Consider the following 12,513-nt stretch of genomic DNA (forward strand, 5'->3'; position numbering starts at 1 on the left):
ATAATATCTGAAATCACATTTACTTAGAAATCACATTGATTAGTTTCTACCTGAAATTAAAATGTAACTATTATACAGTATGTTCCTCAATCTATCATAACCAAGGAACTTATTGTCACTACCCAGTTGTCATAATGCTTCCACTTTATAAGACAGCTCTTACTGAGATGGGGATTTGGGGCACTGTGGTTGAGAGCCTCTTCCTGTCGGGCTATCACTGCGGAGTGGAGCAGCACCTTACTAAGTGCAGACTCAGAAAAAATGGCTTCTTGTCCTGTGCCACTGAGATCCTACTACTTGCAGGTTGTCTTTCTTGCCCCACTATAAGATTTGACCTTGAGCTGAGCAATGGTGGCACATGCCTTTAATCCCAGCACTTGGGAGGCAGAGGCAGGTGGATTTCTGAGTTCAAGGCCAGCCTGGTCTACAGAGTGAGTTCCAGGACAGAGGTAGTGCTAACACAGTCTTCATGGCAATTGCATGAACTTAGATTTTGTCCAGTACTGGACTGTATCCTAGACATTGCTTTTGGCTGAGAAAGATTTCCATATGATACTTATCAATGGAGAGGACGCCCAGAAAAGAGGAGACTGACAAGAAACCCAAGGTTGAAAAGCTGCTTGGGGAAGGTGTGGATAGGAAGGGAATGCTTAAAACAGAAGGGAAGAGTTAGCCAGGATGGAGCTCAACTGTGGTAGAAAGATAGTTTTCACACACACACACTGGGTAGTCTCAGCTTTCAGGTAGCTGATAGAAGGCAGCAGTAACTGTCATGGCACCCAATCTGGATGTCTGGAAACCATGAGCCTGCTTTGGGTAAATCTGTTCCAGTGAGTCCTTCAACCTTACATTCTACAGAGAAAGATTGTAGTTCCCTGGGAAGGCTTGAACACACTCTGCCAACTGGAACTGCCTTAGATGCCAGGAACTGGCCTAGGTCAGCAAATCACAGGAGCCTGTGCTGTTGGATCTTGACAAGGTTTCATATTTCTTGGTGTAATTTTAATTTATGCATATAATATGCTTATAAAAGGCAGCACCGAAGCACAAATACACAAATGTTATTTTGCCCCCAAGGGACCCTGTGAACCCCTATTCCAGGTGACACATATTTCTGGTACGAGAGATTCCCAGCATTTGGTTTAGTGAGAAGGAAATAAAAACCTGAGATATGGATGCCTCCTCGGGGTTCTCTAATCCCATAGTGGCAGAAGGCCAGCACTTCACTCTAGTCTATTTTCAGAGATCTGAAAAATTGTAGTTGTAATACCATGAGCATCATATACTCCTTGTTAATCAAACATTCTAAGGTAGGCGTTAGACTGGACATATTTAAACTCTTTAGTTATTCTAGTATGTTAGTTGGCAAGCATATCTCTGAATTTGAGCCGTGACTTGTTTGGCTTCTGTTAATATTTTCTAGTTATTATGTTTAAACAGGGTTGATTCACAGTTGACATATTGTTCTAGAAGCATCTACTCATAAGCATGTGTGTGTATTGTATGTGCTGTGTGAACATGGATGGAGGCTAGAGATCGACATCTAGAATTTTCTTCCTTTGCTCTCTGCCTTATATTGTTTTGAGATAGGTTCTTTCACTGAACTTGGAGCTCAAATTTGGTTAGAGTGGTTAACAACTGAGCTTCTGGGATCTACTGTCCCTTATCCCAAACACTGGGCTTACAAGTGTACAGCATGCTTAGCTTTTTACAAGAATGCTGGGGATTCAAAATTACCCACTGTCATCTCTCCATCCTCATAATTCTTAGATATAATAGAAGAAATGAACCAGGTATAAAGATATTGGATAGGAGGGTTAAGAAAACCCAAGGCAGAGCCAGCCATGCAGATGAGTATAGGAGCATCTGCAGAGAGAGAAGGCATGGGGTGTAGGACTGAGTAAGACAGACTGCTGGGAGCACCCTAGTCTGCTGAGGCTGGTGAAGTTTTAAGGCAGCCTGAGAGCCTCCGTTTGTGTTGAGACATGTTGGAAGTTACTCAGTGATAGGCTGCCTGCCCTATATGTATGAAAACCTGAGGCTGATATGTGTTTACCCAGAGAATGTGTGTGTTTTAGGGAGAGGGGTGGTGTGAACTTTAAAATGGCTGGTTTTATTTACCACCTCAGATTCAGCTGACTTTGGAGCATTGGGTCTAGTGTAAGTCCTGTGTTCTCACTGGCAGCATTCTCAGCCTGTGGTTTAATCTTGGAGTTGTATGTCCCTTGAACTAAGGCTGGCAAGACAAGAAGTCTGTACAGAAAGAAGCTCCCAACCTGAGGAGGGTAGGTGGGGCTGTACTGAGAGAAAGGGTCTGTCCTAGCAAAGGTGAGGCCTGCAGCTGTGCATGACCCTCCTGCCTTTCCTCTCGTTTTATTTGATCCTTGCAGCAGGCTTGTGGCTCGACTTGATAGGTAATTTAGTGTGTGTGCACACTTACATGTGTACAAGTGTGTGCATGTGCATGTGGAGGCCAGAGGACACCCTTGGGTGTTGCATCTCAGGAGCTGTCCACCTTGTTTTTTGAGATAGAGTCTCCCACTAGCCTGGAACTTGCCAAGGAGGCAGGCTGGCTGGCTAGTGAACCTCAGGATCCATCTGGTTCCACCTCTCCAGTGCTGGGATTAGAAGTGGGCACCATAAAACCAAACTTCTTCCCACCCGCCATGTAGGCTCTAGGAATGCAACTCAGGTCCTCATACTTGACTATTGACAGAGCTGTATCTTCAGATCCTTAACCCGATGTGATTAAGCTCTGCCTGGTGTCATGCTCAATGGAGTGGTCCCAGAGCACAGTGAGGACTTTGGAGCCAGAAAGCCTCTTTTTGCCACTACCCTAAAACTCTGTAAGAATTAATTTTTTTGTAGCGAAAAATTAACTGTTTAAAGAAAGTTAACAATAGTAAAGGGTCCTTTTGAGTGATACAGATGCAAACAGAGACCTTCGTGCAAACCCAACACTGAGGAATTGGAGCCTGTATATGGTCACAACTTTAGTTTCTGGGTTATGAAGATTTCTTTGCTCAGAAATTGTTGCCTTCAGTATTCTTTGTTCTAAACGTGTATTATTTTGTTGAGACTCCAGCTGCAGAGACTTTAGGAAGGCAAGTCTTAAGAAAGCATTTCTGCCTCAGCTTTCCTTCTTGATACTGTGCCTGTGCCTGTCATTATACTGGAGACATACTGCTGTCCACATGACTGAGCGCCAACAGGCCAGCAAAGAAGAACCCAGTGTTTGTGCTTCTTGCTAGGCAGCATTGAGTCATTTGTAATGCGAATACTTTTTGTATTCAGAAGTTCTTTATGATGCATTCTCCCCCATGAATTCTATATTGTATCTGTTTACTTTTAATGGCCAGGCTAGTTAATTGTTCTTGCGAGGCTGGTTCTTGGCACGGCCTTCCTGCAAGAGCCCCAGTGTATGTATCAGAACAGCCACAGGGCAACCTCTTCTTTAATTGTGGCTCACTGTTCAGGTTGGATACAGCTGGGTATTTATTTATAGAAGGGAGCAATGGCTTTCCCAGAGTGATTTCACTAAACTGCACGTTTTCTGAGACATAGTCTCAGTCTGCATCTCTGAATGACTAAAACACCAAGTATGGCATGTCTACTTTATGAGTAAGGTCTACTGAGAGGGTGGTTAGGAGCAAATCACTACTTTTTAGTTTGGAGTGGGAGGACAGTAACCTTTAGCAACTTCCTGGGAAGGAAATTAAAAGGTACTCTGATAAACAGGATTCCTAAAATCCCATGCTCCAGTGTGTGCCACCCTGTCTGTGCAAGCCTGAGCTCCAGTGTGTGCCACCCTGTCTGCGGAAGCCTGACATGCTTTCCCATTGTCATACAGCACAGCTGCCTTTGAATAGAGAGACAAGCTTGGACTGTACACATAGCCTTAGTGAAATGCTCTGAATACTTAAAAGGAGAGAGTTTCCATGGCCGATCACAAAAAGGGAGTTTAGAGAGTCACACACAGCATAGGGGCCTAAGGCTAGAGAAGGGTTGTGAGATGGGACACCCATGAGGCCTTGAGTGTCAAGTAGCAAACAGTTGGGTTCTGCATATGAACATACATTCTACAGAACTACATCCTGTAAGCAACCATAATGAGTGTAGAACTACTGTACCCGAGGCTGTGAGCAGATAATCCTATCATGCTGCACCCACAGCTCCTCTGTTGTCGTCATTGTTTGGGAATTTGGTTGGCTGTTTTTGGTTTTCTTTGCTTTGTTTACTTTTTTTAAAAAAGATTTATTTTATTTATTTTATATGTATGAGTACACTGTAGCTGTACAGATGGCTGTGAGCCGTCATGTGTGTGGCTGCTGGGAATTGAACTCAGGACCTCTGCTGGCCCCACTCGCTCCTCCTTCTCAGATGACTTTAGCTTGTGTCAAAGTGACAAAAAACTAATCAGTACAATTGATCCCTTCTTAGTTTCACATACAAACACATCACTACTCAACCAAAACCTTTCCTTTCTTTTTTATCCTCAAGATACCATGTTACGATTGTACTAATAAAGCATAGTGTATAATTTTAAAAGTTCCTTGGTCGTTCAAAAATGTAAACACATTAGAAGGTCAGTCTCTTTAAAATATCCAGTCTATTTAAAATACCTATTGAAACAAAACCCAAGTATAGATGTTTAAGTAGCCCAATGTCTGAAATCTGGAACTTACAGTCTTTTTAGCTCCAAAGGGCTTTGTGCTGCCCCACTTTTCTGATTCTGCCATCATCAGCAATTACAGCTTGACTTATAGGGTCATTCTAGCCACACTGCACGCCTGCTGCTGTCTGTGTTAGTCATCCCATAGTCCTGGCATCTCCAATGTGTGCTGTGGTCTCTACAGGCCACATCTATACTGACGGCCTCATGGCCTCTCTTTGGGACCTTGACCATGCTAGATAGTGCTATAGATGTTCTCCATGCCTCCTTTAATCCTGGGATCTCCTCTGCAACTGAGACTTGACTTTCATCAGTGACCTCTCCTGGATTTACACAATGCCAAGCCTCGGCTTTTGTCCAGAGCTGAGATTCTTATATATATTAAGTTTAGCTACTAGTTTGAGTTGTAGCCTTGTCCATCTCTGGACTACAACTCTGTGTGCTCATCATGAGGGAATGCTTCCCCAAAGCTTTCACTTTAATGATGCTGGTCTCTTCTAATCCTTGCTGATATTTTAGCTCAAGCATTAATTGTCCCAGTAAAGCAGAAGTCTTACTTCAGCAGTTCTGCTCTCTTGTGGATCACAGCTTGTTCTTCAGTCATGGCTGACCAGAAAACACAGATTCTCAACTCAGAGTATGCAATGAACCATCTTCTGAACAGATCTCTGCATTCTTTTAGCTCATTAACTTATGAGTACTTAATGGCTTTTCTATCCCAAAGTTGCAAACATTTTCACAATCTTTCCCCAAACAAAATGGTCAGATCTGTCACAGTAATACCCTGTGATCCTGGTACCAATTTTTATCTTAGTTTGCTTCCTATTGCTCTGAGAAAGTCTATAACTGTGCAGCTTGGGGGAGGAAAGGGTTTTCTTTATCTTACAGTTTCCATACAGCTTCACACAGGGAAGCCAAGGCAAGAATTCAAGTGAGGGAGAAACCTGGAGATAGGTTAAGCATACCTATGGAAGGACATTGCTTACGGGCTTGCTCCCCATGGCTTGTTCAGCCTACTTTCTTATTATAACCTGGGGCTACCTTGCCCACTGGTGGCACCGCCACAGTGGTCTGGACCTTTATCTCTCACTCATTAATCAAAAAAAAAAAAAAAAATCCTCCACAGACTTGTCTACAGGTCAGTCTGGAAAAACCATTTTCTCAGTTGAGGTTCTCTTCCCAAATAACTAGTTTTTCTCCACCACGGAATCTGTAGACAGTATGGACCATAGAGATGCACTGATGGTTCAGGTGTGTTGACTGAGTGACTTCACTGTACACTTACATCCTATTAACATGTATCTTCTCTTGAGATTAAGTTGAGTTAGAGATATTTAATTTTGTGTTATACGACTTCTTTCTAGGCTGGTATGCTTGGGGATTGATAATGCAGAACAGAGGGCAGTTTTTGTGGCATGGCAGTGCTGCGTTTGATACCTGATGTCCCATTGGTAGAGTGCCAAGATAAGAATATCCTCCTAGGGTACACTTAGAAAGTGAGGCTAGTTCTCACTCTGAGAATTGTGGGCTCTCTGGAAACCCAGGGCAAGTTCTAGGTAAGGTTGAACTGTGATGGGAACTTACTCAAGGAACATGATTTTGTTTCCTGCAACTTGGGTTCCATGCAACAGATTGTCACTCAGGCCCTGTTCTAAGGAAGCACGGGTGTACTCATAGGTGTGTGCCATACAATGGTGTTTTAAGCAGCAGTGGACTAGTTATGGCAGTGGTTCCATAAGATCACAATGCACTGGAGGATTCCTCCAGTAACACTAGCTTTCTGAATACATTGTACAGCTCCATTACTCATGTGTTTGTGTAGATACTGGTACAAATCCACTGTGCTGTGGTTCCATAGAAGTACAGTTCATAAACCAGGTATAATTATCAACAGTTCTATCACTGGTCTGCTTACTATAGTTATCATTAGTTTAGAGTGCATTCTCCTGCTATAAGCCAGGCATGGTGGCACACACTGTAACCCCAGCATGTGAGAAGTTGAAAGAAGAGGACCATGAGTTTGAGGGCTGAGCAACATAGGAAGACAATAAAAGAGGTACTAAAGATAAAGGCAGTACTGTAAAACAGTACATTGCATTACACCACCAGCGGCCTCACCCATCTCATTAGCTGCAGCTCAGGATGGAGTAACTGGCCTGTGCCATCTAGGGCTTGGGAAGTGTCCCGTGGGATTTGTACAACAGCAAAGCCTCACAGATTCCATAACCTAGCATGTGTCATCATTGTCAATAAAGCAAAGGTATGTAAAGGGCCAGGGCCCTGAAGGCTAGAGAATGAGTGCTGCTAAACCCAGGAGTCGCAGAGGTTTTACATCCTTCTCAGCTCTTCTTCCATCCACTTCTCACTGTGATAAATCCTGTCTAGATCTTTCCCCTCCTTCTGGCTTGTTCACCACTGCTCATAGGCCATATTGTGTCCTATTAGCTTTCTTAAGTTTAAATTTCTTAAGTATGTTCCTTAATTCACAATTCCAAGGTTATACTTAGTATCTTTTGCTCCATCTTCTCTTTAGCCACAGGATCCTTGGAGCCCAGAGTTGATACAGGACAGTAAGATTTGGGGGCCCAGCACTTGGGTTTATGTGTGAAGTGGGCAGGTAGAGAACCACTTGCCAGCCTTGAGGAGAGTTATCTCAGGAACTAGGCGAAGACAAGACACCTTGCATACTTTCTTTCACATTGGTAGAGTGCCTTATTGGACTCAGTTTCCTAATTTGCATATAAAGTAATTAAGTTTATATGCTTAGGGGGAAAGGCTGCAGAATCTTCAGAGCTTGGAAGTGATGTTCCGTGGTCTCAAAGTATCTCTTAGCTCTATTTTTTCTGCAAGTGAAAATTAAGAATTGCTTTGCCTGGACTTGTAGGGATCTAATGATTATTCCAGCCAGGCATAATGGTGCACACCTTTAATCCCAGCCCTCCTGTGGCAGAGGCAGAGGTAGAAACAGAGGCAGAAAGAGGCAGAGAGGCAGAGAGGCAGAGGCAGAGGCAGGCTGATCCCTGTGAGTTCAGGGCAGCCTGGTCTACATAGTGAGTTTCAGACTAGCCAAAACTACAAAATGAGAACTTGTCTCAACAAAACACAACAAAGAACCTAATACATATTCCTCTCAAAGCAGTGGGAAATAGCAGATGTTATTTGATTTTCTATCCTTTGCCATTCACAAGGAGACAGTATGTCTGGGTCTCTTGGCTTCTTCATAAACACTGACTGAAGGTGTGTCATTGCAGGCTGGGAGTAGTCCTCCATCCACGACGGCTCCAGTGTCTGCCTTCTCTCGCACTTCTGTCACACCATCCAACCAGGACATCTGCAGGTAACGCTCTGCTTCACATGTTCCTGTGGCCTGTGGTGGCCCAGAAATTTCAGTTTTCCATTTGCTTGATCATTCCACCTTTGGTCTAAACAGCCTGGTTTTATGTGCTGTTTGCTAGCCAAGTTACAGTACAGTCTCATTTCCCCACTTTGATGTCTGCTCTCTTTAAACTTGTTTTTCCTTTCTGTGCTTTATTCCACTGTTCTGCATGCAGTTCCAGTGCAGTGTTTTCTGAGTGTTGTCACTACAGTCCCGTGCAGTCTGCTGTTGTCTTGAAAGCTCCTCCATGCCAGAGTTCTCTGACACAAGGGCTCACTGTGACAGTTATCTGTAAAGACACATTACAGGCATCAAAGAAAAATCTCTTTGGTTCAGACTGGGACCAAGTCTTGACACCTGCTAAAAATACTAAGGCCAGAAGAGCACTCAGATTCTCAAAGTCACTAAGTGATGTGGGTGAGAAGACCCAGGATACTTTGGAAAGCTTTGACTATATGGAAAGAACTTGTTCTGAAGGGAAATTGGTACTTCCTCAAGGTTCATCTCTCAAAAAGAACAGGCTCCATCATAAAGAAAAAAAAGCAGAGCACTGCCCACCCCTCAGCCATTCCAAACACTCTCCTATCTTATCCCTTTCTACCAACCACTCAGCTGTCTCAAAGAGGGAAGCTGGCAAGGGAAGCGTGCGCATCCCACTTTTGGAGGAGAAAGCTGATGGCGAGGTCAGGTTGAGAAGCCAGCGACTACTCCGGTACCTGTTCTCACTCTCCCGTGGCTCAAGTGCCAGCAGCCTACATAGGTTTCATGAGCTGGAGAGCCATGCCAGCCATCTGCATACTGCCAAGTCCTCCAGCTGGCTGGCAGGGAGCACGGACTTCTGTTCTGATGAAATGGGAGATGACGACGTCTTTGAGGATACATCATCTGCCAAATTGAAGAATAGGGTCCTGCGTGCACCCCTCTGCTCAGTAGAGAAGGACAGTGATCTGGATTGTCCTTCTCTGCTCTCTGAAAAATGCACTCCCATCTCTCCCGTGTCTACTTCAGGGGATGCTTGCAGGTTGGTTTGCCTGGAACCACCGTCTGGCTGTTTCTGCTAATCCCTTCAGAACCTTACCTTGATTTAATATGTGAAGTTTCTTGAAAGTGAAGTGGCAAGACATCTATTGCCTGCTATAGAGCAAAATTGTGTTTTCCATATAGTGACACCATTTGGAAGCTAATTTCATAAGATACAGAAACTACACATATTAAAGGCCATGCTGACTCCTCTCAGCAAAATAAACAGGGTTTGTCTGAATGTGTGGGAATAGTACCTCCATCTTGCTAGCTTGCCCTGTGAGTGGGGGAGGGGCTGCTCTCCAGTGGCCCACCACACCCTGCCATCCCTCCTGGCCTCCCTCTTACTTTAGGGGTGTTGTCCAAGTTCAGAATCTTCTTCCTAACTCTCTCTTCCTGTATGGCATCCTCGTTGGTCTCATCTGTCCCAGGTGCTGTGCCTCCCTCAGTTTCCCTTCTCAGTGTCTGCTGTTACATTTCTTACTGTTGGATCAGAAAACCTGTTCCTGAAACAAGTAACACAACACTCTAGCCAGGCTGGGCCAGGCCCTCTTCAGAACAGCTGTTCTACCTGTTGCCCAGCTGTTGGAAAACATCTCTGTTCTCAAAAGCCTAAGTTCCTGGAGGTTAGTGGTTGAATCCAAGATGACTCCTTGGGAATAATGACTGCTTTAATAATTCTCACTCAGTGCTCTGAGCGTCCCCCAAAAGAAAGGAAGTTGCAGAACCATGGTGAGTTTTAAGTGCAGACAAAGAACTTGGTCTCTGCTCAGTCTCCAAGAGAGGGTGGGAGGGTGTGGCTGTTATGCATGTGACTTGAGGGTGTGATTTCACTATCAAGCAAGCCTTTTAAGCCACTGTAGTGTTTTGGAGGTGAGAGTGCTTGTTTTGGTTTACTTAGAAATTTTTCCCTCTAATGTCTTATGTTCTGGAAGGTGTCTTTATTGTTGCCTAAATTTTTATCTTTGAAAGTTTGAAGTCTTCCCTAAAAATGCCGATCTTGTCATTTTTTGTATCGTTCTTCCCTTTCCGTTGCCAACTGCCATCCTGACGTTGCTACTGTGGTAAGCTGATGTTCAGCTAATCGTGATTATTCTCATTTGTGCTTGTGTGTCTCTGTGCTGACAGTCACTGTTGCAGTTTTCATTTCTGAACTTTGGTTTGTGGAAGAATTTGCCTTCTGGTACAGCGTCATCATTCCTCTTAGAGGCCCTTCTTTTACTGACTAGGTTTCCTTCTACCACAGGATCTGCCACTGTGAAGGAGATGATGAGAGCCCTCTGATCACCCCCTGCCACTGTACAGGGAGCCTCCATTTTGTGCATCAGGCTTGCCTGCAGCAGTGGATCAAGAGTTCTGACACACGCTGCTGTGAACTCTGCAAGTACGAGTTCATCATGGAGACCAAGCTGAAACCTTTGAGGAAAGTACGTGAGAAGGGTGTGGGTGCTTGTAGAGTCGTTCTTTCAAACTCTACCTGGACAGCTGTGTTCACTGCTTTAGAAATCAGGGCTGGAGTTCTTGCTGTAGATCCTTATTTCTGATAGTAATGTCTCAGGTCTGACCTTCATTCATGATGCTTCTCTTTCCTTCACACTGAGACTGTTTTCTTATTCTCTTCTCTCCTTTGACCACCAACTATCCTGTGACATCTTGCTCAGCATTTAACTTCTTATGTGTTCAACTGTTTTGTGTGTCTCTTGTTAGGACACTTAGTGGTGAATGTCTCTCTCCAACCCTCAGTCTAGTTCAGCACAATCTGTGTATGTCTGTGCTAGCTGAAAGGATTCCTACATAAGGAAGTCCCCAAGTCACTGCTGCCTTCCTGGCACTGGCTTCCCATCCATACTTGTCAGTTTCATATTTCTCTCTCTCTGCCCAGCACAAAAGGTCATATTTGGAAGGAGAAAAAAAGGCTCCTGCTGTGTCAAAAGCATTAATATATAAGTTGCTAGAAAACAAGATTTATGGGGCTGATTAAATGCTAAGTTACCTGGCAGTGGAGCACACAGAGAAAGAAGTGATCCTCATGGGGCAGTCTCATGGGAGGAGGGGCATTGTAGATGGTTTGGCTTGGGGAGTGCTTCTCCCTAGAGTATAAGATTTGCAGGCAGAGTGAACAGGCTTTAAAGGGGCCAGATTGCCTGTGGAGAAAAGTACCCACTGAGGGGGTGAATGTGAGCACTGCAGGAGTGTGATGGGGTTGACCATAGGTATCATAGGAAAGAGTGAGAACCCAGGTGCAGAAGACACAAGGTGCTGATTCAGGAATCTTGTACTTCTACAACCCCAACAGGAAGCAGTTTGGTGCTGGAGAAGGCAGGTGCAAACTGCTCAAGAAAATGCTTTGCCTGGTCAAAGTCTCCTGGGACCTACTCTGCTAATCTGTCACATGATGATGTAACACTTGGATAGCATAGATCATTAATGAAGCTCTGTTTGCAGCTTAGCCTGATAGTCTGTATCCATCATTAGCAGAAGATACGCAAAATGTTCACACTTTCTTCTTTCTACTTTTATGTCTTTTCTTCTGATTTGGGAACCAGTAAATGACTAGGCCAATGTGTTTGGAGTAAGTTAATGAGCTCCTAGAGAGATGGCACTGGCAGAGCTGCTTGTACCAGGAACTCTTAAGCATTGATCTCAAGCTGTTGCTGCCAAAGTAGCAGAGGACCAGAGTGAGAGCCTTCTGCCCTTCCCCTTCCCAGCACAGATGTAACCCATTCCTAGTGTGCTGTGCTGTCATCTCTTTTCTTCCAGTCATCAGTGTCAGTTAGCACAGACCTGACCATAGCACTGGGGCTCAGCTGACATGCTTCTTTTGTCAAGCTCTTCATTGTCTGACTACAGGAATAAGAGACTAGCTCATGGGCGGTCTCTGCTTGCCTCAGAGACCAGCCAGAACATTGCACAGAAAGTTGGCTCTGTCTGTTACCTCACTGAAGCCAAGTGGCTTAAAGTAGTTTTGGGTGTTTGGGGAAATTGATCTGGCCTAGGAGAGGGAGGGAAGGAAAGCTGATCGTAGCTGTGGGCAATGCTCCCTCCCTCCCATTGTGATCCTTTGGTCTGAGGCTGAGCCTCACATCTCTGTGTTGTCTTCCAGTGGGAGAAGTTACAGATGACTGCCAGTGAGCGCAGGAAGATCATGTGCTCAGTGACCTTCCATGTCATTGCTATAACATGTGTGGTCTGGTCTTTGTATGTGCTCATTGACCGCACAGCAGAAGAGATCAAACAGGGTCAGGTAACAGGTGAGTGCATGGGCCATGAGGTGAGTACTGCATAGTGGTCCTGGGGCCTGAGGTTCTGGGATTTAGAGAGCTCTGTTTCTCTCAGACCACAAACACCCGAGTTTTTGTAAAGGGTGAATACTGAGGAGGAGACACCCAGCATCCCTTTAGGTATTTCTCTGTGTCTTCAAAGCCAGTGACCAGAGATGAAATTT

The 12,513-nt window shown here is 44.6% G+C and overlaps 1 protein-coding gene across 10 annotated transcripts in view; it reads left to right on the forward strand.

Moving 5' to 3' along the window:
* Positions 1 to 12,513, forward strand: part of Marchf8 (membrane associated ring-CH-type finger 8) — an 86,815-nt gene that overhangs the window by 70,607 nt on the left and 3,695 nt on the right. For 8 of the 10 annotated variants that reach the window (XM_031383068.1, XM_031383062.1, XM_031383060.1 and 5 more), the window contains 4 exons: positions 7,924 to 8,009; positions 8,224 to 9,069; positions 10,315 to 10,495; positions 12,172 to 12,319. In XM_031383068.1, coding sequence (XP_031238928.1) covers positions 7,924 to 8,009; positions 8,224 to 9,069; positions 10,315 to 10,495; positions 12,172 to 12,319 — 1,261 coding nt within the window. The remainder of the gene's footprint in view (positions 1 to 7,923; positions 8,010 to 8,223; positions 9,070 to 10,314; positions 10,496 to 12,171; positions 12,320 to 12,513) is intronic. The other 2 variants (XM_031383069.1, XM_031383070.1) reach the window with 1 other exon arrangement.

The sequence above is a fragment of the Mastomys coucha genome, unplaced genomic scaffold (assembly GCF_008632895.1).
Source record: "Mastomys coucha isolate ucsf_1 unplaced genomic scaffold, UCSF_Mcou_1 pScaffold20, whole genome shotgun sequence".
NCBI classification, from domain to species: Eukaryota; Metazoa; Chordata; class Mammalia; order Rodentia; family Muridae; genus Mastomys; species Mastomys coucha.